The 26,185-nt window shown below is 38.7% G+C and overlaps 1 protein-coding gene across 9 annotated transcripts in view; it reads right to left on the bottom strand.

Moving 5' to 3' along the window:
- MTUS1 (microtubule associated scaffold protein 1) overlaps nt 1-26,185 on the bottom strand; it is an 88,647-nt gene that overhangs the window by 45,922 nt on the left and 16,540 nt on the right. For 3 of the 9 annotated variants that reach the window (XM_031048910.2, XM_031048911.2, XM_031048916.2), the window contains 4 exons: nt 25,634-25,810; nt 20,484-20,618; nt 18,707-18,796; nt 17,407-17,454 (listed from right to left, as the gene is read on the bottom strand). The exons of 1 other annotated variant lie outside the window; for it this stretch is intronic. In XM_031048910.2, coding sequence (XP_030904770.2) covers nt 17,407-17,454; nt 18,707-18,796; nt 20,484-20,618; nt 25,634-25,810 — 450 coding nt within the window. Of the gene's footprint in view, nt 1-5,667; nt 6,102-17,406; nt 17,455-18,706; nt 18,797-20,483; nt 20,619-25,633; nt 25,811-26,185 lie in introns of those variants that run through there. 5 more of the 9 variants (XM_031048912.2, XM_031048913.2, XM_031048914.2 and 2 more) reach the window with 5 other exon arrangements.

Below are 26,185 nucleotides of genomic sequence, written 5' to 3' on the forward strand. Positions count from 1 at the left end.
AGTAAAGATGATACTGATGGAGGGTTCATAAATAGCAACTGCAAAAAAAAACATCTCAGCCAGATACAAGCCAGGTTATTTAAGGTGCGTTATTTCCACATGTGAGTATGTGGACAGCTAAACTGAATATAAATATTTTTTTTAATTAAAGAAGTTTTAAGTATGTAAGCTATCCTGCTGATACATTCACCTCTCACAAGATCAGACGCTATTTTCTTCTCCCTGTAGAATGGAGAACAGAAAAATTACTCCATGACCAGGAAAAGGTAATAGAATAGGGAAGAGCACTGCTGGTAGACATGGTTAGAAAAGTGCTAGTGATACCATTAACTGTAATTTAAATCATTAATAATTCTGCAGCACTAGTTTACCACATTATCATGGTAATAGCTTCACCTCCTCTTAAAAATGAGATTGAATTCAATCAAATCTTTCTGACAACAATACTACTCTATTGGCCCAAAGACAGCAGGTATGTCTAGAGAAGAATAAACAGACATACAGGTAAATTCAGCAAGCTAAACAGCTTGACCAATGCAGCTTTCACTGAGTTTTGTTCTGCAGGAAGATAAGCCAAGAGAGATGGAATCTGACTGCAAATAATTTTCCAAACAAGGTATTTTTTGGTCTGACATTTGGTGAAACAGTCAAGAGCCGTTTGAAACGCCAGGACTTTTCCTACAGGTATCAAATCCATCAGCTTTGGACCCAGGTTCTTCCACTGCATCATGTCACTCAAGGAACAGAACTTCTTAAAATACTAAAAACAGTGGAAACACTGCTTCATTACAGAACACTAAAGTAACAGCCAATCTATAAATAGAAATTGTTATTGCTTGCCATTGACTACAATGAGAGTGCCAAGTGCAAACCCAATCTACACAGTACTGCCTCCACAGTAATTAGCATATGATTACATTTGATTAATTGAAGACACATGAAACTTTTTTTGCCTTCCACCCCCCATCTACATCAAAGTTTTCTGTGCCAACAAAGCAAGAAGAGTAACACAAAACAGCCAAGTGGCTGCGAATACTCAAAGCACTGCATTCTAGTACAGATTTCATGACATCCTTTTCCTCAAAAAAACTACCACTTTATGCTTTAGAAAGTTGAAATTAAAAGGACTGAGTAAGTAGTAATGCTTTAGTTGTCTGGATGTTGAAAGCCATTTCTACTATGGTAACAGACTCATTTGCAAAAGTTGCAAAACTTGTACAGGTAGCTCTGACAAGTTTTAAATCCAGTTTTACCACACTGGAAATCCCCTGAATTAATTTAAAAGCTATTCAGGTTTTTAAGTGTGATTATAGCTGCCTGACACTTTCAAACCCCAATCTACTTCACAGCAATATAGGTTGCAGCCAGACCCTTTTCATCTATGAGGCATATCAAGTGGGAACAAATACACACTTAGAATATGAAATGATATTAGCAAAGATAATTTGCTAGGTCTTTTATATTAACTTGCCAATTAACTATTCTTCTATGAAGTTGAGTTTGAAGCAGCAATTCTACTTTATTTCATGTTGACAAATACTTGAGGCATCCTTCACATATAATTAATCTCTTTAAATGAAGGAATAAAAATCCAACATCCCTCATTACAGTGGAACCAGAATGCAAAAGTTGCCATCCATCTGCTTTCACAGACTCCAGCTCTTCTTTCTCTAAAGATTTTTTATGAGGAAAGCCCCTCATTTATTTTCATGCTTTATTAAACATATGCACCGTTTAAGTGTTAAAATCACAGAGAAGTTATTGTTTTAACTTTGGCATGGGTGTTGGTGGTTTGTGGGGGTTTACATGGCATATTTTTGGTTTGTTTTTTTTCAGCAGCTCACTTCTGCTATCCAGGAACTACCGTCATCTTCATTTTATACCTATTGTAAGTGCAACAATTGGATAAGATGTTATAGAGTACAAACTATACTTACAAGCTCCAAAACATCTGCCACCTGAAAATAGGTACCTCCATTTAGCTATCAACTACATGCCTACTGAAGCTGTGACCTGTTAGGACTGAAATCCCAATCAATTTGCCCTGTCACACCTGTGACTCCCATGATAATAAGAGAGTAACTGGGTTTAATAAGCAATGGAAGTCACCAGCAAGATAAGAACACTAAATACAGTTGCTTAGGGAAAGTAAAAAAAAAAATAAGGAAGAGCAGCATGAAGGGCTGGATAAAACAGTTTACCACAAAAGCATCAGTACAGTTCAGTATACAATCCTTGAACTCTGAACAAAAGGTACAAAAGCTTTGACCTCCATTTGCAAAACCAGTTCCTTGTCTAGAATTTTATCTTCGTGCAAAAGATACTAGTAACTCAAAATCAATGTTTTGAATCATTCATTAAATAATGTCCCTCTCTGTCAGCTTATACAGAATCATACAGAGATGATGATTTACTCTGTCACACCACTGATGCATGAAGAGCGTAAGAGCACTTTACTCCAGTTAAAATTTGTAATGGTTTGATAAAGGAACTGAATGTTTTACTTCATCACTGAAAGACACTGGTGCATGCTTAACTCACATCTATCATGTTTATGCAGTTCTGAAGTATTGAGATATTAGTTGCAGTTACTTGACAAAAATAAATTTTACAAGTCAAAGGACAGGCACATAAAGGATTTCCTGATCTATTTCAGTGTTTCTGGTTTTGCTGAAGAGGACACTCATTAATATACAGTTAATAATACAGGTGTACTATGCTTCCAGTAGCAGAGAAAAATGACACTTTGATGCCTGCCTGCATTCAGAGGGAGAAGAAACTTCTGGATATGGTGACCTTGAGGCAGTACAGAGCAAGTGGAATTTAGACATAAGGCAACAAGCGGAATGATTTAAAAAAAAAATTAAAAAAAAATCCCCCAAAATCCACTTAAAATTTTACAGCAAATTTCCTCTGCATTTATTTCATTCATAGGAAAAAAACCCAAACAACAAAACAACAACAGTATTTTGTTTTCCCTGAACAAACTGTATGCTAACACTGCGAGATACTTTAATTACTCCTGTTACTCTGACACCTCCACCTGGACAACACATAGGAAGTGCAAATGCACTTCAGCTAAAGGATCAATTTAACCATAAATGTAATGACTAATCTAGACTAACTTCACACCAGTGCAAGTAACCGTACATCCAGCTGTACTACACACTGTAAAGAAACTGCAGCAAGTGCTGTGAAATACCCTCAAGTCAAAGGGTATTCTGCAACTTGCAAAAGAGGGTATTATGAACTCACAAGAGCAAGTTCCATCCTCTTCCAGTGGTGCTTACATCCTAACTTCACCAAGTTACTGCACCTCAAACCATCAGTCAGGACATAGTAACAGAAAAAGTCAACTTGACCTGTACTCTAGGCCACTTTAAAACTGTACATTTCAGCAACTGTCCTAAGTATCTCAAGGATGCTTTACAGCCATACAAGGCAATTGGTCTATGCTATTATGAAAGTGAGCAACAGATGAAATCCATAATAATGCCCATTAAAAGTGCAGTCTACACCAAAACCAGAACTGAATATTGCTTACATAACACTCATTCACATTCCTACGTGGACCCCAAAATTCCTTTTTTCAATTACTCTGTCCCTTATTTGTTGACACAGTCCCTAATATATTCTACTTCTCATTGCTTATGTGACCTTGGAAAGAAGCCACATGTCATCATGTCATTTTAATCCAACTAAACCACTACAAGAAAAAATACACTAGTGCTGCAAAACCAAATATGGCTCCTCCTGGCATTTAACAACAACAAAAACAAGAACCTTCTACGCTTATGATATACATTGACATTGCTTGATCTGCTGTTGCTGAGTTAGGAACCCAAAATAATCACTAACAAGCTTCGATGCATTCCACTGTGTCTAAACCCACAGTGTATCCTATACATACTTGCACTGTGCACTAGAGTATGACCTGGTTTTCAGATGCCCTACTTGCTTGGAATATTCAGCTATAGCTAAACACTGGTCAGCTTTCTGCTAACACACCAGCTTCTTATAAGACACAGGGACAGCAAAGCAGAAGGAGGAGACAAGGCAAAAACCCCTCTAAGCTTTATATGATGTACCATTAGCCTGTCGTATTGCACACAAACACACAGAAGGTCTATTCAGCATTTCTTATTTAGCGAAGTGCTGCTTAACTAGAACACAGGGCTAGCAATCTATTTTACATGCTGTATTTAACAGAGGCATCCTGCAGGCAGGTTTTGCTTTCACATCCACTCAAAACCACAAATGGATTCTTATAATTGTAAAATTCCCTTGATACACGCACTGACACTTAGTTCTTCAAAATTATACAAATTTAAGTAGCAGTTAATGAACATTATCACCTCCCCTTCTCTTTTAGGCTTTTTGTCCCTGGAATATGTACTATGTGGATATTTCACACTGTCAGCAACATCAAGGATGTGAGTATATGCACAGACTCCTTTATATAAGGATTTTTAGCATCAAGGTATTTTAATCCTAGCTTAAAGCCATGTAAGCAAGCTGCAAACAGAAGTCTGTATTGTGTTTCACAGTTGGCATATATTACATTCATAACTGAATTTATCATCCAGGAGGAACTGGGACACCATATTTACTTTGCCAAGACAGGAAAGTAAGCTGACTGATAGACCTGAACTCCAAATAAAATGAAAGCAAAAAGGGTGGTGTTCAGGAGGGAGAGGGAGGAAATGCCTGAGAGTAAGAGCTTCTGCAAAACTAGTTTATGGAGCTGCTTGCTCCTCCCCAAGTAAAATGACAGAAAATTACAAATAGTGCAGTGCAGAAAACGCCTTATGTAATATGCAGGCTGCCACCAGTTTCTTTAGATGTTGTGTATCTTAGCTAAAACAAACAAGACAACTGCCACCTTCCACTAAAACCATGTATGTCCTGGAACAAAACTCAGCTTCAACAGTCTTGTTCCCTCTCCAGATACTTGCTTTATTTGCTTTACCTGCCACTGAAGATGAAAATCAGGTCAGATGCAGCTAAGAATTTTGTGGTGACTGCCATTGGATTGGTTTTCTAGGGTTTTATTGTTGTTGTTTCTGGGGTTTTTTTTCCTGGTGGGATTTTCGTTGGTTTGGTTTTTTTTTTTTTTATGGGGGATGTATACACACACACTTCTCTTGAATGCCTCTAACACTCCATTAATTTCTGGGTTTGTATCAACACAAGTGAGCATTAAAGTTTGCTTGTCCTACTTGCAAATAAAATGCATGTAATATGCCATGTACTGTAACAGATCTACAAGTATTCAAATATTACTCACAAACAGAACACCACATCACGACAGCCCCTGTATTCATTCCACTCCCCCCATCTCTTCTCCCAATCAAGGTATAGAAAAGACAGTGATCCCAGCAGAAAAATTATTAAAATTATTAGATAAATATTTAATAGCACAGACTTCCTGATACTATTTTTGGATTTGTGAGAAGAGCAAATTCCAATTAGCACTTCATAAACAGAATAACCATCTCCCAAATAAGCAGCTCAGCTCAAGTGCATGAACACACAGACTTAGAACATGAAACTACTTTGCTCAAAATTCTCTATGAAATTCAAAAACTCTCATGCCGAGTTGCTGCTGCTGAAGTAAACAAGATATTCCTTCAATGCATGCTCTAATCATCATATTAAACCACAAACCTGTATGAAATATAACAGTGCTTTTCTTGTAGCCAGAAGGTAGACGAATGTTTCGCAGCAACCCCTTTGCTGTCAGCCTTACACGCATGTTGGATAAGGAAAATTTCGGGGACCATAACATGTCTTCAGTGCAAGTGGAAGATAAACAAGCAAGAAACAGCATCCATGTACTGTCACATAGTATGTTTTTAAATCACTATTTAGCAGAAGTGAGCAGCTCTTGCTAAAGAAAACAGGCTTGAAGAAGTAGTCAAGTTTCCATTCCTTTGCTCTCTCTTTCCTTATGCACAGACAAGCAAAAAAATCAGCAGAGGCAGATATCCACAGTGTAAATGCTGCTGGCAGCTTCTCCTCACCAGATGTTGTGGAAACAAAGCTTGTCCTCAGAATAAAACCGACTTAGTGATTCGGAAAACCAACAGCCTCTAAATTACATCACTGTGTTGATGCTTAATCTGCTACAGGACTCTGTGGGAGCTAGGAAAGGAGAAAAGGGAGGAGGAGGATGAGGAGGGAGGAGGAGGAAGTGGGTGGTCTCCCCAGCTGAATATATCATCCAGCAATGTCACAGACCATGTAATTGTTCTTTGGAGACATTAAGGAGATTATTTGAATATTCCTGGAGGCATATTTCAGCTGTCTTCTCCAAGAATCCTTTCAGAATGACTCATTTTTCTTTTTTAAACAGTCTCTTTTAATTGACATGAATTTATCAAAAGATTTATCAGCTAACACTTTTTACCAGAGGGGTTCTTTCTTGCATTAAATATTCTGTAAACATTTAAAGTCTTCACAAATCTAGAAACACATCTATTCTCTTAAAACAACTCAGTACTTGTCTTATGCTTAAGGGAAATACTATTCAGCTTGGCAGCTCAGCTCTGTAGATACTCCCATTCATGAGAAGAGGAGCAAGGAATCTGGCATCAATTTCATATCAAAACACCTCTCTGCCAGCTGGGTTTTGAAGGCACCCAAATGTCACAGCAAACAGGCAGTGGTGCAGAAGCTCCTAGATGCTCACTCCATATTTACTTAACCCTCTTAAAAATGTTTCTCCTTGCTATTTAATGAGTTTAAAGTTTTGCATATACCTTGGTCCCTTTCAAATGCCACTAGCAAGAACGAAATGAGAAGGATAGCTAGAAACTAGAAAACAGAGGAATAACTTTTACTGATATTAGAAAGCTGCATTTTTCACCTAAGACCATGACTATAAATACATGCACTGTCCTCCTTCCTGTGTAAAAAGAAACATTTCACTACTTTGATTTGCTAGGCAGCCACAGGAGCAGGGACCCCCCCAGGCATCTCACAGCCAATGCAGGAGACAAGGCAGTAACAGCTCATATCTTCCTTTGGGTTGCTTGAAGAGCTGCCCTTCAAAGCTACTGTATCTTTTTAGGGACAACAAAATTAGGTACTTTTCCAGTGATTCTGCACTTCTGCCATTTCACCAAACTCCAGTTGATGCTCTCTAGCACCTATCCCTCTGACACTTTTTCTAGTTCCAGAGACAATGAGCCCTACTATCTCTGAAGGAGGCATAACTCGAAGCACAGTCTCATCCCAGAGGTGCCTTACCTGTCCTCTGCTTACCACAGATCTATTATATTTGATAGCATGATTTTCTTGCTTAAAATGTGTAACATTTTACATTCTCTAGTGCTTATTTACCACGTCAGCTAGAACGTCTCTGGGTATCTCTAACATCATACAGGACAGTGACAATAAAGCAGTTCCTTGTAAGAGCAGCAAAAGAGCTGTGGCCCAGCATCAAGACTATCAAACCCGTTAAGTCAATCTTCACTGCGTCCTGTGGGAGAGTACTGATGAATTCTTTATGATTACGTACCAAAATATTTCTTTCCCAGCACAGTGATGTACCACCAACTCTGAAGAACCATAACATGTCTTCAGATGGCACAAAGCCATTCAAAATGAGTACAAAGACAATAAATTAGCTTTTTTTGTTTGGTTCCCAGGGCAGCCTCTGCGCACAGGAGGGCATGCATGTCATTACTGCTATAAAACCCTATTCCTTCTAGTCTGAAGAGCTTTGGCACTAGTAATGTGTATTCATCTGTATTTCCAGCAGTGTGCAGATCCAGACCCTTTCCCAGTCTAACACCAGTATCAAAGACACCACATCTTTTCTGTGTTATGGGATTATTAGACTTGGAAACCATGCTCAGCAGTAAATAGAAGGCTTGTTACAGAACACTGGAGTAGCTTTGCATATTCAGCCTAGTTCATTAGCCCATCTCCTCAAAAATATTAGATCACTGCTGTCAAATGCCTTCTTAATGAAACCATCTTGCGATTTTGACTGGGCCTACAGCCAGTCTTCAAACACCATTCAATGCCCAGCCCATGCCAGGTTTTACCCTTCTGCCAGGGCACCCACAGAACTCCCTTTGGTTTTCTTTCTGTCCCTTACAGCTCTCCAAGGGAAGAACTGCTCTATGTAGTAAGTGTTCTCACCATCCCAATTTGATGCTCTCACAAGGATAGAAACAGACCAGTCAAGTTTGGGGGAAAACAAAATCAAAACCAACACCACACACACATACAAAAAACTCCAACCCAAACCCCCCAAAACCCCACACAAACAGATAAAAAAAACAACCTCACATCCCCAAAAAGCAACCCCTCCCTTTTCCCCATCCTTGCAATAGTGCCTGGGAGAAAGGTAAAAACATCTCCTTATCCTGTAAAACCAGAGCAGCTGAAGTACCCACTGAAATCATAACTTCCTTCCTAGGAATAGGAGCAGAACAAAGAATCTCTAGAGGGCAAGCATGATGTAATGAAGCACTCTGGAGACTAAGGAAGGAATAATCACAAGGCAAAATAAAGGCTCTATATGGATATCAAAATCCTTCTACCAAAGACCAAAACTCTTCTTACGGACACACACAAACAGTACTTACACCACCTCCTGTTTCCCACCCTTTTTTTGTGGAAATAGGCCATGAAGAAACAGATACATCATAGTATCTCTTTCTAAAAAACTTCTGATTTGAAGAAAATGCCTTTCTAGCTTTTGAGATTGAAATCCTGATAAATCCCAGAAACCTAAAACAAGTCTGCCTCATGCAGAGGTAGACCCAGCAGCACTAAAAAAAGCAGTAGATGCATGTCAGTCTCATGTAGCACCCAGTGCTTAAAGAGCACTGACGGAAGCCAGCAAAAGGACTGCCCATCCCTACCTGAATAGCTCCAGGAGAGATTAAACTCACAGAGAGGTTCCTCCAGTGTCACTGTTCCAGAACCCTGTGTTACAGCGTGGTATGCCCCACTGTGATGGCTGTGCATCTGCTCTTTCCTTGGCTCAAGAAAAAAGCACCTCCAGGTCCATGTCTGTATCCCTACAATGACCATCAAGTGCCTGGCATTGACAGGCTACAAAGCCAGGAAATAATCCATGGGATCTTTGCACAGCCTGCCAGGAACATGCACTGTCTACATTTCCTGCATAACATGAGGATCAGAAAGGTCTTTTTCTATCTTGACATTGGATAAGGGTGATAGAAAATAGCACCAGAAAGCAGCAGGATAAAATAAGAAGTGATATACAGCCTAGAGAACAAAAGGACTGACAGATTTACTAGCACCTTACTGCTGGCTTTTCTCCAAGGGCAAAAATGGTGATAAACATGGACAGAGGGGCTCTATCCTGCTATGACCATGTAATTCAGTCTGGGTTGCTAAATGTATCAATACCTGATGACACTACAGAACCAGATTGATGGTGGGGATAGACCTATTTTAACCCCAGAAGATTTAGTGTATCTGCCACTCCCTAGGAACATTAGCAATGTGACAAAAAAGGAGCAAAGGGCACTGGCATCTATAGGCTCTTCAGCTCAGCCTCGTGAGGTCAAGTCCGCAGTATCTGTGTTTCTGCTGTCTCTGTCCCTCCTTCCGCATCTCACAATCACAAAAAAAAAGCCATTGGAGCACAGTTAAGTGTCTCATTACAAAGAAGTCTAAATCAGAGGTTAGATCTTTAGATCTGAGAAGCCCACACAGAGGACACCTGTCTTTGTGTCAGAAGACAGCAAGGGCAGTGCAGAGCAGATGGATTTTACTGGCATGCTTTACTTCAGGAAGAACTGAGACGTAATTGCTTATGCAAAGAGATATGTGAGAAGCAGGAGCCTACTAAGAGCCAAAGGGTCACCTGTGTCCTTGTTTTTATTTCTGGAAGATGACTGTGCTCTCTCCACTTTCCTGTGACCACCTTGCTCTAGCCAGTGCTCCAGTTTGAAAAGCTAACCTTCCTGCAGGCAACAGTACCCACTGCCATGCCTAATGCAGCCTGCAGCTTTGGGACTTAAGCTCCAATCCCCACCTGCAGAAGAAAGCAAACCTTTTACTGCCACAGAGCAGGAACTAAAATCCTAAATAATTTAGTTTTCTTCTAGGACACAGAAGCTTTTAATCATTATAAATTTAGCAGCCTGTCAAACAAAAGGTGATGCTGTAGTAGATTCCTAGGCAAACAGCTACAGGAATCAGGCTTACCTGTGTGTCTCTCACGTAACTGTGGCAACATTTACGCTGTTTGTACTCCTGCAGAATTGAAAAGAGCCACAAAACACTGCAAGAATAATTTCAATTTTCAATATCTGACTTAAGGCAGCAGCAATTTCCATGTGTAGGATGCCCCCTCCAAAATGGCATTTTTGTTAAGACTGCATCCATCTATATCCTACAGAGCTTTGAAAAAAACCTGCTACTCTACAGCAGTGAATGATGTCACTAACATTAGGGTAACAGACCTTAAAATATCATAAAAATGACAGAGCAATTTGGATTTAAAGGGAACTTAAAGATCATCCAGTTCCAATCCCCCTGCCATGGACAGAGACACCTTCCACTAGACCAGTCTGCTCAAAGTCCCATTCAAAATATGAGGCATCTACAGGCTAGGCATATGCCTAGGTATTTATAAGTTCAGGCCTCAAGTAAAAGAGGAAAAATAAGTTTTACAAGCTGTTTAACCATCTTTGACATAAATTCCATGAGTTACAAGTCTCTGGGACATTTCCATGGTCTTTCAAGTATTACATCAACTTATCTCCCTAACAGTGGTCAATAACAAAAATATGGCCAGCTACTGTACCTGCTGAAAAATGTCTTAAATAGAGAGAAAGAAAAGGCTTAAAGAAAGCCAGATGGGAACAAGTCAGAGGACTTTAAAATGGAACTTAAAATAAATAAATAAATACATTAATAAATTCTAAGAGGATACTATGAGTCAGCTTTGGCATACCTCATCCACCTCACCTCAAAGTTACGGAAGGACTCCACAGAATGACACCCCATTACCCACTGTTTACTGCAAACACAGAGGACATCATTCTGTGCACAACTTAAGGAACTCCACAGTCAAAGAAAAGAAAAACCAAAACAAGTCTTGAAACATCAGAAGAGATCCATGTCTAGGTTTAACTAAGGAGGGAAGGACCAAAAAGATAGTAAAAAAATAACCAGGTACCAAGGATGGAGTTTTCAAGAACATGATATAATTTGGCACTGAGTACAGTGGCTCAGTTTGGAATAACAAAATAAACTTGTTGCTGTAGGTATCTACCCCTGATGGCCAGCCAAAGCTTTAAAGTCTCTTAACAAAAGAACTTAATTACTCTCTTGATCACTGGGGGTGGGGAAAGTAAAAATTTAGATATTTTAAAATTCTAGCTAATTCTAACAATACCCTCAACAACTTAAAGCTATCAGGACAGACTTCCATGCTAGAAAAGCCTCAAACTCCACCTCCCAACACTGGGAAATTTTCTTTAAGCATCCCTTGGACCAAGCTGATACCATCTGTGGATATTCATTTCAGCTGCCCCTTCTACTCACACAGAGGTTGGCCTATTCAATGTTTACACAACTGTGAGAAAACCACAGCTCTGTGCTCTCCTCCTGTGTGGCTTGTTATTGTGAAACATCAAAATAACTTCCATGGAAGAGAAGTACAGACATTCCTTCCAACATCAGAATAAACACCAGAGAAGTGAGCTACAAACTATCCCTCCATGGAAAGTCTGCATGCTTCTGCATCACCAAGAGTTTGGAGTACGGCTGTGTGGAGCTGGGGAGCAAGTTTCTCACAGAAGTTTGCCACTAAAGAATAATAAACACTTCTGAAATATCTAATTTACAATCCAGAAAACAGGTCCTTCCTTAAAGGCATTAGACAGAAGAAACAGACCATATAAAAACCATTTGGGTTATGCTACAAAAGGCCTTAATTAATGACACTGTTGCTGTAGCAAAACTGACAGGATCAACATCAAGTCCTCATTGATGGGGTTGTAAAGATAATCCCAACATTTGCAGTTCACTGATTTGAGAAACTGCCAACAGAATCCCACCATTTGAACAGAGCTGGCCCATGTGTTACTCCATGGCAAGCCTTGAGATCTCAAAATTCATTGTTTCTTGTAAGATATTTGTTGAAGGCCCAGGGAGCAGTGCTGACTTTTAGCAAGGAACAAAAGACAACCTTCTCAAAGTGTTAATTTTCAGATGATCAAGTTGGGGAAGAACACTAGAACACATGCACACAAATACACTGATACACTTACTTGACAGCTGTAGGGACCAATCTGGAATACACTAAATATGTGTTGTCATGTGTCTCAGGTCTTTCCATTCTATTTTCTACCCTGACAAACATGCTACCACAGGAAAACACTCATTAAAACAAAAATGATAAAAACAAACACCTCTCAAAACAAGAGAAATGACTTCAGAATTTAGGGTGACATTCTATGAAGATCAGCACCAGCCATTTCACTCTGAAGACTTCTGAAGCATAGTAATTCTCACCCAAGGAATTAAATCTCAAGATCCAGCTGTTGTATCATACTTTATTTGGTAATGCTGGAAAAGCCTAGCCAAGAAAGTTAACAGCTAATGGGTTTCAAAGGTTATTCCAGATTTACAGATATTCCCTTAACTCTTCAAAATACAAATCTTAATGAATGCATTCATTAGGGAGACATGACATAAAAGCCAAATTCACAAAGACTTAGGTTAAGTCTGCATTTATTTATATAGAAATGGCAAAATGAAGACCTGCTTTTATAGCAGGTTCACATGTAATAGCTACACAAGCAGCTTTGTTGTCTGTTTATAAGAACATTCCTTATTAGCCTGAAGGTATTCTAAGGCTAGATCATATAAGACAAGTCATTCACATAGTCCTCACAGGCCACATGGAGGAAAAAAAAACAAAAACTACCTAAAAAAAAGACTATAGCTGGCTTTTTTATCACAGCTAGAAAGGCAACAAAACAGTCCAATGCACAGAACTATGTTTGTGAAAAGAAGTTTAAGAAGTCACATTTTTATTGCTTTTCAAGAAATAAGGAAAAAGGACTAATTTATGCTGTTGAACTCCCAGAGGTTCCAACATGTAAAACATTAACCACATTAATACTGAATCTCATTTTGTTCCTCCGTCACAAAACTGTTCCAAGTTTTTCCGCAAAATTTCCAGGCTTTTCTTTTGGAGAGAAGGGCAAGAGACAGAAGAACTGGCAAACCCAACTTATTTGCAAGAGATGTAGCTCTGAATGTGAGAGACTGAGAATTCAGTCTCAGCACATCCATATTGAAATTCCTGGTTAGAACTAGTCAGAGATGCTCCTTTTGCAGCATGGAAGACCTGCACCAAAACCCTCCCTGCACGGCCCAGTTTTAACAAGCAATTAAACACTGCCTTTCTACACCCCGAGTACTTTCAGCACAGGGAAAAATTATTAGCTGTTAAGCAGCAAATCTTCCTCCTGTTTTCAACTTCACCGCACAAGGTACCTAGCTTATTTCAGTGCAGAATAGGAAAGAGCTTTGAAATACTTAAGCTATTTATCCATCAAACTATTTCCTGTGTGAGTCTTAAGGGAATTTATTTCCCATGAGCTGAAGAGTACAGTTTTAGAGGACACTGAAAGAAAAGCAGAGCTGGTTCAACAACAGGACAACAAAGTTTTACCGTATGGAAAAATTCCACAAACTACCATAGGATGCATTTTTTTAATTTTTTTTTTTAATGCATACATGAAACCTAAAATTACTGTTTAGACAATACTGACATGCTGTTTGTCCTAAATCAGTCACATAGAGCTTTGTAATGTATGTTCTTTAGCAGAATTGTTGGGATTGGAAAGGGGAAGGAAAGATTTTTTTATATGGACGGACATTCTTACCTGAGGAAAATTAATTTTACATTTAATAACCTTGCAAAGTTAGGCACTCAAGAAAAATATAAAAGATCTAGCTGTATTCTGTAGAAATAATCTAATTATGTTATACAGCAGAAAAAGGGTATTAAAAGTGAATACTATGATAATGACACCAAAGAATGCTCAAAACACAGAGACAGAAGCAGTTTGCTCCATTTTCCGCATGTAGCTAGCACCAGTTCTATGACCTATGCTAGAACTGCCGCCTGTTCCTATTCTTCCCAACTTGTTTTTAACTTATGTAAGCTCCCCAGTCCTATTTGCTCTGTGATCACTTGTAGGAGCACCTGCATTAGAATGGAATAAACTATTTCAGTTGGAAGGGACCTACAGCAATCACTTAGTCCAATTGTCTGATCAGTTCAGGGCTAACCAAAAGTTAAATCATGTTGTTAAGGTCATTGGCCAAATGCCCCTTAAACACTGACAGGCTTTGGGCATCAACCACCTCTCTAAGAAGCCTGTTCCACTGTTTGAGCACCCTCTTGGTAAAGAAATGCTTTCTAATACCCAGACTAAATCTCCCTGGTGCAGCCTTGGACCATTTCCACATCTCCCTAGTATCCAGTGAAAAGAGCAAGAGATCAGCACCTCCCTCTCCACTTGCCCTCCCCAGGAAGCTGTAGAGAGCAAAGAGGTTACCCCTTAACCGCCTTTTCTCCAAACAAGACAAGTCCGAAGTCCTTAGCTGCTCCTCATAGGACATGCCCTTCCATCATTTTGAGAGGCATTTTTGCATTTAGCTCAGAATTGCATCTCTCAAGCAGCAACCTTTTCAGTCCTGTTTAAGACATTACAGTAAGTACAGACATACATTCTTACTTGAAGTTAGCAAGTTAAAAAAATATAATAAAACACATTATGCCCAGTAAGTTAATTTTGCCTTAGTGTCAAAGCCAGTGCTGAAGCAATACATCACAAAACTTGTAGAAATTACTTGATCCACTGGAATAGCACCCGTGAAAAAAACAGAATTCACAAAAACGAGCTTTGTGAATGTTTTAACATGAACAGCTGCAAATACGTAAGACTCTCCAATTTTACAGGCATACTAACAGTATGTTGTGCCTTGCTTTGTCAAAAAGATTCCGGCTTTGCATCACTGCTGCAAATGAATGGAAAATGGATAAAGGGCACAGTCAGAGAACAGAGACCATATCCTAGAAGCGCCTGCTATTTTTTCCATCTTGAAGTAATGCAAAATGCAACATTAATGACTAAACAGGCAGCTAATGCCTTGATATTGTAATTATCAGAGTCCTATGGCAATAAGTTAGTCCTGATTTTAGACAGAGAACATGAGCAGGAAAGAGAAGTGGGGTGAGACCTCTACACTGAGTGAGGCTAAAAACTGTAGAGTTAACCATGACACTGAAATAAAAGAGTAAAAGCTTTAAAGTAGCTAAAATCAGGAGAACAAAGCTTCACTATAATATCAAGTCTGCTAAAAAAAAAAAAAAAAGAAAAAAAAAAAGAAAAAGGAGAAGGCCCCATTCTCCATGGTACCAGCTGGCATTATTTCAGTTCATTTCAAAAAGATCATTTGTCTTTCCTTAAAATGCAGGATATTGTACTGCACAACATTCAAGCAGCCACACAGTATTTTTATTCTGCAAGAACTATCTGCAATTGTGAAGATGGAAAAAAAAATCTTCTTAAAAAAGAAAAAATGCTCCTTCAGAAAGCTTTGCATTCATAAATGGGAAATTATATTAACACTCTGTACAAGTTAGAAATGTATTAAGTTGAAAGTCTAACTTACCACCCAATTTTGGAAGCTGACTTTGTACAAGAAACAGTACAGGTTTATTAAAAACTCTGAAGCACAGCTATTCAACTGGCAAAAGTATGCTGCTGAAGACCATTTGATAAAGACTCACTAAACATTACAGCTAATTTGGAGCTTATAGCTGTGTTTTTACAGCATTTTTTTATATTGAATATAATACTGCAAGGCTATGTAGCAACACTCTTTACTAGGTCAGAAAAGACGGATCACAAGAAAAATTACATTAAAATAGTAAAAAGGGGAGGGAAGAGTAATTACTTTTTTTTTTTGGATGGAAAACAGAGGAAGTGCCAAGCTAAATTTAGGGGAAAATAGTTATATTTTAAGATTATCCTAAGGAAGTGGAACAGGAATTTAATTTTCTGTTTCTAGTGCAGAAACAGATTTTGTTGCTTAGCATGAGTTTCCTCAACTGAGCTAATGAAGATATTATGCTGTTAAGCTGTAGCATCCTCTACACTCTTACTTAATGGACGACACATGAACTCATGATACTTGGTGTCAGGCTATACCTAAACTAACATTAGTTCAGCCAAGTATCAACAAAAGTAACAAGCAAACAGAATAAGCCCTTTGTGCAAAGTCTTATGCTTGCTGTATGACAGAAGTCGTCATTCTTAACACAAGATATCAAGAAAACTACTCAGTAATGATTAATATGTAGATACCCAAGAGAGTTAAAAGGCAAAAGCACTGGACTCATCATTCTGACTACAGGAAATTAAAAACATACCGCCACAGTACCAGAGTTACAGGTCAGAACCTATTTACCCAGTAATTCCAGACTCAAACTTGTAACATCTGCTTGGCTACAGCACCTCTTTCAGAAAGACATCTGCTATTCACTCAGGGGACACAAAGCTTTTCAGTGGTCTTCAGTATCTTTCAAAGAAGGCTTTCAATGAGTAATTAATTACAAGCAGCTTTTAATTCAGCACATACACACTGATGCTCAAGCAACTAATTTGGACTGCCAACTCTTGAAAAGACCTGGAAATTGCTGCAAGTAGAAACATCATCTGAAGACTTTTCTGTCTCCTGCCAGATAAAAACTATCACCAGGTGTCCTGACTGGCACCAACACCCAAAACAAACCCAATATGAAGTCCTCAAAATTCTGCCAGCTTTTGGAATGCCATCTGCCACTTAATCAGCTGTGATTCCTCCTTTTGCCATACAATCAAACACACATCAACACACTCAGATAATTTCAATTTCTTATTCAAGTGTAGTCTGCAGTGACACAGAGACAGCTCACACCAAAACCATACCTACTGTGAACCTTCCAGAAAAACCTGTTGTACTGCATGAGTCTTCTATTTATTTTTTTAAGCCAAAACATATGAGCTTTAATCGTTACTTACCTCAATGTGGATAAACAGCAAAAACTACATTCAGGATTCACTGTCATACTTCTTATTACAGTTAAAACCTCCTTAGGCTTTAATGAAAGCAGAGAGAGTGACAACACAGACTGCATATTGTAAGAGCTGGGTAGACCAAACACAGTAAGTAGTAAAAAAACCTAGACTTCTCTCCATATCATTTGAAACTAAGAGTCATGGTTTATGGAATTACCAATTGCAAAACTGCTCTTCCAAGAAGAGAACCAATATGCTAATATAATGTATAAACCTAATTTAAGTTGCAGCACAGAAAACGTGAAAATGCTTTAACAAAACTCACCAGAACCCAAGTAAGATAGGCTTTGGTGTCCATTTCTTCCAGAAGTACCTATGATATTAAGGGGGAGGAAGAAGAGAATTACACTTTAAGCCAGTAAGGAACAATTCCACATAAGCTCCTCAAACCTGACAATTTCAGTTTCTTTCTTGCAATGGGTGATGGCAGTTTCAGCAGCAAGATTTAGCACTGTAAGGTTAAACTACTTGGAAAATGCATGACGAATTCCCAATAAGTCAAACATTTTCTTTCAATTACAATTATCACACTTCATTTAAGTCAAGTAGCACTGCTTTATTTTACTCATTCATAGAGGACCACAGCTAATAAAAAACAATTGTCTATACTGGCATCATAGTAACCTTTTTCCACTTACACAATCCAGGTATTTTATTTATCTACAGGAGGTATAAATTCACAGCACCCTCAAATGTGCTATCGATCAAGATAAATACAAATGAAAGCACTGAGGAGGTTAATCTATCCTTTCTGCATTGTTTTAGAGTCATGTGAATACTGATCTAAGAAGTTCATTACAAGAATATTAAATGAATGCACTCTTTCAGACTGCTAGGTCTGAGAGCAAAAGCCATGTGCAGAGCTTTGTAAAAGGTCTGCTGACAACACCTATCAACTTTCTTCATGATTTACAAAGAGTGTGTGATCCTTCAACAGATGTCTCAACAGTAGACAATCTGCTTTGTCCTGCACCGAACCTGCTTCCCTCACCTCAGCCACACAAATGTAACTTCGCTCTCAGTGTGAAAATTTTATCTTACAAAGCCTGACTCAAGATTTTTATCTATTCTTTTGATTCATGCTGGTAAAAATGACTAATTTCAGTTAAAAGTTGAAGATAAAACAAGCATCTGATACAGATAAATACTACCCTCAACAGCCAAACCTGATCAAGATGCTCTCACAAGAATCTTGCTTGAATTAAACACAAACTTGGGAAATCTAGTCTGGGTTGTGTCTCGCAAGTATATGATCTTATAAGCAGGTGACAGAATATCATGTAACAGGCATTATCAAGTATTCTGAACCCTCACAGGATGCAAGTTTAAAGCAGATAGTAGGCAATGATGCCCTGATTGCCACATATATGCCTGACCCAATACGTAAGGATACAAATACATAAGGAATATTTCAAAGACCCAGTCTCCAATAATTTAAACTACAAGGAAGAAGAGCAGACTACTACCTCAATTACTCTGAAGTCATAAAGCACAGCTGCTCTTTCTCAAGACAGAGGGATTCAAGAACATAAGTGAAAAACGGACTTCACCCAACAGCTGATTACCTCTAGTCTCACTGACTTTCCTTGCTGAGTGCAGTGGTCCAGATAATTTTGATGTGCACTGGTTCAGTGAAACAGACCTGGCTTTGGCTCCTAGAAGCAGAAGCTTGTATCAGGTTTAAAAATATAGCTATGTCAGCAGTTAAAGACATGCCAAATATTACATACTTCCAGTTAAGTAAAAGATGCACAAATCTACTCAAATAGAAAAAGAGACACTACCTAGAAAAGTTAAGCTATATTTAACTTTATCACAACTCACACTGGAAGAAAGAAAAACATAGCTTTAATAAAGCTTCTAAGAAGAAGAAAATATTAGTAGATTTCACTTCATGCTAAGATTGAATTGTGTAAGCCTCAAAACAGCAGCAAATACAACACAGCTACATAAAGACTGTATGAAAGGGACCTCCGGAGGCCATCTATCCAGCCACCAACTCAGAGCAGGGCCACCACCAAGACAAGATCAGTTGACCTTGCTTTTGCCTAGAGGAACCTTGCAAACCTCCAGGAAGGAATGCTCTATGGCCCTGCTGGGCACTGCTGCACCTCCCACTCTGCAATTTGCAATAATTTCCCATTGCCACATCATATGGTACTACTGAGTAGAGTTTGGCACTATCACTTTTGTAGCTGTCCTTCTCAAGTTACTGCAGACTGTTACAGCATCTCCCCTTACTCTCCATTTTATCCGTCTACACAAACTCAGATCCCTCACCCTCCCCTCACACGTCATGTGGTCAGAGATCTTAACCATTTTCTTAAGTCTCTAGCTTCAAAATAATCCTGCTGAACTGGGAAGGCCTCAAAACACCAGAGTAGTTCCAGTAATATTGAGCCAAAGGAGGAATACCAGATTCTTCTACTCCTGCAGGTGCTGAAGACACACTTCTAAAACCCCGGCCACTTTACATGTTGCACAGTGCGTACTTGTGTTGCACATATTAGATTGTGTTTGTTTCAAAGTGATCTATGGTTTGTGGCAAATTCTGTTTCTTTTCACAGTTTACCATTTTAAATCATGACATTTGGCAGGCATCTCTTCTATTTATTCTCAATTATGTCAGATATCAGCTTAAAATTTAAGCCTAAAGCAGAAGCATTGTGTTTAATTAGGTTTATCCAATTATAGTAACCAGTTCACCACAAAGACGGACAGAAGCAAGCTGATTATAAGTAGGATTTACAAGAGAGAGACAGCAAGCTTATTTATCTGCTCCTGTTGTGTCTTTAATTTTGGCCAGAAAATGAGTTGTCAACTGCTGTTTCTAGCTTGAATGAAGAAGCAGTATTGGCCAGGTGAGGGGTCTTGGTTCAAACAGGAACAGGAACCATAACAGCGCTTAATACAAAGCCAGTAAGCCCATTTAAATTAATGTTTTCTTTAGCACCAGGTGATGAAACATAATTGTCTTATGCCCATTAAAAATTAGAGGAAACCTCTGCTTCCAAGTCAGCCAGTAAAAAGAACATCAAGAAAAAACATGAAGAGCTAAGCTGTTTCTGGGACTCTTCCCTTGGAAAGACAGAACAGTGTTGTCCATCTATGAAAGAAGGAACTTCATCGAATACCTTATTCAAACAAACATCCCCATCCCGTAAATGTCCTTTCTGTCCTGAAAGGGATGAAGATAATGCAAAGTCTGCATGAGGACAAGGACAACTGTATAGTCAGCATAAAATGAGGGTAGTTCTGCTCTACAAACGACCAGCAGCCACAGTGTAGTCACTTAACACTAGTAACTACAGTTTCATTCTATCTACAGACAGTCCCATGTACCTTTCGGGGTTGACTTCAATGAGTGTAACCTAGGTCTTGGTACTGCTTTCAAAGGGACAGGAGCAGAAGTACCATTCTGGCAGGCTGGTTTTGTAGGCCATTCTCCATTCTTGATAATGACTGTGGCACTTGCAGCTGCAACACAGAATGACAAAGAACTTGCTCTAGGGTGTATCTAGTTTTAGGAAAATTACATCATTACACAAGCCCGTTTTACCCAACCCTAAAGTTAGGAGATAAAGTTGGAATAAAAATTTTACTATCACCTCCAATACATTCAGTACAGACTGATGACCTGTAACAGATCAGTCTATGACTGCTATAAACACTTCTCAGAACTAGATATACAGCTTTGAATCATAGAATCATAGAATAGTTAGGATTGGAAAGGACCTGAAGATCATCTAGTTCCAACCCCCCTGCCATGGGCAGGGACACCTCACACTAAACCATATCACCCAAGACTTCATCCAACCTGGTCTTGAACACCATCAGGGATGGAGCATTCACTACCTCCCTGGGCAACCCATTCCAGTACCTCACCACCCTAACAGGAAAGAATTTCTTCCTTAGATCCAGTCTAAACCTCTGCTGTTTAAGTTTCAACCCGTTACCCCTGGTCCTATCACTACAGTCCCTAATGAATAGTCCCTCCCCAGCATCCCTGTAGGCCCCCCTTCAGATACTGGAAGGCTGCTATGAGGTCTCCATGCAGCCTTCTCTTCTCCAGGCTGAACAGCCCCAACTTTCTCAGCCTGTCTTCATATGGGAGGTGCTCCAGTCATGCTTAAGTGAATATATTAAAGTATTTAATCAAGATATATAACAAGAAGTCTGATCTTGCTGTACAAAGCTAATACAAAACACATTTCAGTTTAAGTCAAGAAAAAGTATCATCAGTACACAAAAGCATTCTGGCCAGAGAACTGACTGTTAAAAACCACAAAACCCAAGTAAAACTCGGCTAACTTCCTCATGCAACACCTTTCCTGCTCTCTCTCATTTGAGCTGAGCCTGTTGTTTTAATGATATGGCACATATACCAGCAGCAGACTCTGCATCCCTTCCACCCCCTCTGGAGGGCATCGAAAAAGTGTGAGCCCAACTGCCCTTACCAGCTACTAAACAAGTTTTCAGAAAGCTTCCTGTAGTCTCCACTCATAACAGTGACCTCCTCAACAACAGCAGACCTCAGACGACTGTCTATCCCCCCAAGAGAGCACTGAAGTCATACAGCAAAGTACTCCCTACAAAAAACAGGCAGATCTGCCCAAACTGAGAAAAGTGGGACAATAACTAATTGCTACCTCATATCAAAACTGGGTTTCTAACTTACAGGGACGTTGCTACAGAAGACTTTGGTTCCATTTCAAATGAACATGAGAAAGATTTGAGCTTACTGTCATTATGAAGATTATTTTCCTCGAAAAAAAGAAAACTGAAATTTGGGGAAAGCATTGTTTTACTCTTTTGAGGAAAAAATAATACTTCTAAAGTAAGTATATATTGAGAACACTTTGGTTCAGGTACTAAAAAATTACATATACTGAGTCATTGAAGAGTAAGAAATTGACATTGCATTTACCAAGGACAAGCAAAATCTAAGTTACATTGGAATAGCTTGTCACATTATTGCTTTTTCCTGTAGTCATTTAAAGAAAAAGAGAGTGGGGTCATATCAGGTTTGCCTCAGATTGGTGTTTTAATGAGGCTGGCTTTTTCTAAAGGTAAGGTGCACTAGATACCCAATTTGTTCACTGGAAGACGGAATATACAGTCTTGAGATAATTCTGACATCTTTAAATGCACTAGCATAAGCTACGTAAGTTACCTGCTTCGAAAAGATGGTTTTGGGCCACTAATCATTATATTTTCAACCTCAGAAAGAGGGACTGAACTGCTTTCTCTTTTAGCAACATGCAACTGAAGGCTTCCTCTTATCTTTTAAATAAAACTGGAGCCTCTCTAAAAGCACAGATGCTAAATACTTACAAAAAAAATCTATACATTAGGAACAACTCATGTAATACATCAATAACACAGTTATTCTATGGATATCCATTGGTATGACAAGGGATTCAAACAAATTTCCTTTTGTAAAGCACAAGGCCTGAAAGTCCTTAATTCTTTCTGTAAGTCACTGAATTAAAGATTTTTGCTCAGAGTTCACTGCAAGGAGCTAACAACTGCCTACAAACTGCTGTGCTACTTCTGAGAAGCACATGCTATGCAAGTACCACATTGGGTAAGTGAGCACACTTCTGGTTCTGGTGCAGAACTAGTTAGGGCACTGTTTTGTCCTGTTACAAGCTCTGGGATCAGCTAACCAGGCTGAGTGCAGAAAAAGGCAAATTTGCAAACTCTGGTCACTATATGATTCAAAGGTGTTTATCCATAGAATTAGGAGTAGCTAGTGCAATCCTGATGAAAGATGGACAGGTATGAAGTCCTCTCATCACAGCCAAGATCTAAACAGTTTAAAAACTCAACCCCTTAAAAGCATTTAGTCAAGTATTGACTGCACAGAAATGCAGCACTGGGTCAATCTCTAGGACTAGCTTTTTCACTTCTGGAACACTATTTCCTTCCATGCAATTATACTAATGCAATTCATATTTGGATTCTTGTTCTTAACCTCAGAGTTTAAATGTTTCAGTATGCTCAAATGACACTACTTTCAGCTCAGCACTGAAATTGAGGTTTGTCTGCTGTTAAAAACATCCATTTTTCAATGCTTGAACTGACAGGTTGCGCACAAAATGCGCTTTCATTAACACCAACATTTCAACCTCCATCATTTCCAAACATCTCAAATAGTCTTTTCAGACAAAAAAAAAAAAATCATAATACTCAAGTGCTCATTCAAAAAAAAAACCAAACCCAAAACAAAAAAAATAAAGCCCAACAAAAATCCCACCAGAAAACCCTAATACTGCCACAGGAAAATTCTAATCCACAGACATTCATAGCAATCCATAACAAAGGGCTGAGCTGACACAGCAGGAGAAATGCTCCCTTTTGTATTTTTCCCCTGCTAATACAAAGCAAACTCCTTAAGCAAAACAAGCCAAGCAACTTCGTAAATTTAATACTCTTGACAGGACTACAATAGTTAGTCAAAAATTTCATGATGTTCACAGCATAAGGCTCCCATCTTGATCTTTGTGTGTCCCACCCATCCAATAAAAACATATTTACAAATACAGATTTATTTTTCCTGACATCACTGTAGAGTAACTGAAAGAATGAAAACCAAGAATAGCACTGTACTCTAATATTAGAGAACAAAGTAAATTCATGCGCTCTTTCCAATTTGATTCAAACTCAAAACTTCACTTTATTAAATTATATAATTATATAAATTATATATAACCTATTAGACTCAGAGAACCCGACCACCAGACATAAATCATTCTCATCAAGTGTAAGAAATTAACTAAAGAAAAATCATCTCACAAAAAAATCAGCAAGTCAAAACACTGCATGCATTTACCAACCTCCACAAAACACATGCTTTAGAATAGAAATAAGAAGGAATACAACCTACTTCTTTTCCCAGTGAATGTGGCTAACAAAGGAATAATACAAAAGCTGTAAGATCCCACTACCAGCAATGTCAGTAAGGTAATATCAAAGTGGCTTCCTGAGTCAGTCGGTGGTGTTAGTGTAGAATTGATGAAAATAACAGGAGAAAAATTAGTTTCTGTGCAACTGCGGAGTCCTCCTGGCATAGTCATTTAAAAAAGATCAAAGCAAGCTCAAAGCCAGAGAAACTGCAGCCATGTCCAACAGCTCATATTGCTCTTGCTTGCTCTTCGTGAATCGGAGTGGAAAAAATTATAAGCTTGAAAGCAGTGGACAAAACAGACTAAACCAGCTACCAAGTAAGGCTATATAAGGAGTCATCTGTTTGGATACTTAATCTGAATACACTTCTTTGTTGTGAAGCGATGACCCTTTCCTTTGTTACACGAGGGAGTAAAATGAAGAGAGAACAAAGCTGCTTAGGAATACCAGATACAATCCTAAACCTGAACAGCAAAAGTCAACATGGCTGTCACAGTAACCGAACTGACCTGATTACACAGCAATAGGTACTGCATGCTTTATTACACATTCTTATTTCTTTGAAGAAAGAAGTCTTAGTTTTTTAACAAAGACACTCCAGGGGAAAGAAAAAAAAAAGGGGGGGAAAAATCCCCAACCAACTCAAGCACCAAGAGAAAATGTATTTATGTATGCATGTATGCATATGCGCATACATAAACTACAGACATATGTTATATCACCATTCCCTTTTACAGCCCATTGGAGACAGATTTAAACATCATCTGGCACTAAGTAAAGGCCTTTGCCCAGTCTCTAAGATATAACAGATGATGCAATAGCAACAGAATATTTAAATGTATTAATTTGAACATGTACAGCAGGGAATACTACTACATCTGATAGTCAGCTGTGTGTTATGTCCTTCATAGTTTTGACCCTTAGAACTCCCACAACTGCTGGTACAGACCATTTGTAGAGCTTCAAATCAAAACAAGTTCTGTTATTTTTCTCCCTACTTTTAATCAAAATGGAATTGGTTCAGGTCAGACACCAATGCTTACAGTTACCTTAGAAATTACAGAAGTCTACACATGCAAAAATTTAACATTCTAAAAGCAATCTGACTTACCTGCTTTTCATCTGATCTACATATTTTGTCTTAAAACTCTGAAAGCAGGTAATAATCTAGTCCAAAAAGAGCATTTAGTATCCAAACCCTGTAACATGCTGTATTATGACAGCTAATCCATTCACAACATCCACTTACTACACTACATGTAAGCACAAAGAAACTTTCAGTGAACACAAGCCTCACTGTTTTTTGTAATGTTTCATTACGAAAGAGGAGCTCTACTGTAGTCTCTAGCCAGGAAACCAAAATCCAGGCCTCAAAGCTCCTTCAAGTGACGTATCTCAAGAAGAAAAGTTGAAAAATAAGAGGCAAAAAGTCCAAGATCTAGAGCTATTATGTAGTAGAACTAGAATCAACACAGGCCTTCTGTCAGAGAGCACTCCCTTCAAGAGGATCATTTCTGTTTTCTTTTCGACAAGCAGTTGATGCTGACTATCAGCTAAAACTCATAACCCTGATAGATACTTACAGTTACTGCTGAAATGACTTGGCTCACTCTGAGCGCTGCTGACTGACGAGATGCTAGGAGTTCTCTCAAGCACTGATCTTTTGACAGGCACTTTGGATTTGGTGAGTGGTTTACCGGAGCTAGCCCAAGAGACTGGAGAATTTTTCACGGAGGCATGCCACTCTCTTGGCAAAGATCCTGTACTTGTCAATTTGGGGGAAAGGGTAGGGAGAGAAAAGACCAAAAGGAGTTGGAAAGAATCTAAAAGAAATGCTTCTTCTATATATATGACCACAAGTAAAATTATTTACACATTAAAAATATATGTAAAAAAGCCTAATCTGCCTCATGTTGACACGGTAAAAAAATGCTGTAAATGCAGAAAAACAGTTCCAGGGATTTAAAGAGTCCCCTTTTACCTGCATGTTGACATGAGGAACAAGTCAAGAGCATTAAAGACTGGCCTTTAAGGCAGAAATACGCATGCACAAAGTTCTTCTTGCTTTCTCCTACCTCTGTGTATTATGGTTAGCTGTACTAGCGATCCCATAAGATTATAATCTCTAGCTCAAA

Source organism: Melopsittacus undulatus, chromosome 7, assembly GCF_012275295.1.
Source record: "Melopsittacus undulatus isolate bMelUnd1 chromosome 7, bMelUnd1.mat.Z, whole genome shotgun sequence".
Taxonomy (NCBI): Eukaryota; Metazoa; Chordata; class Aves; order Psittaciformes; family Psittaculidae; genus Melopsittacus; species Melopsittacus undulatus.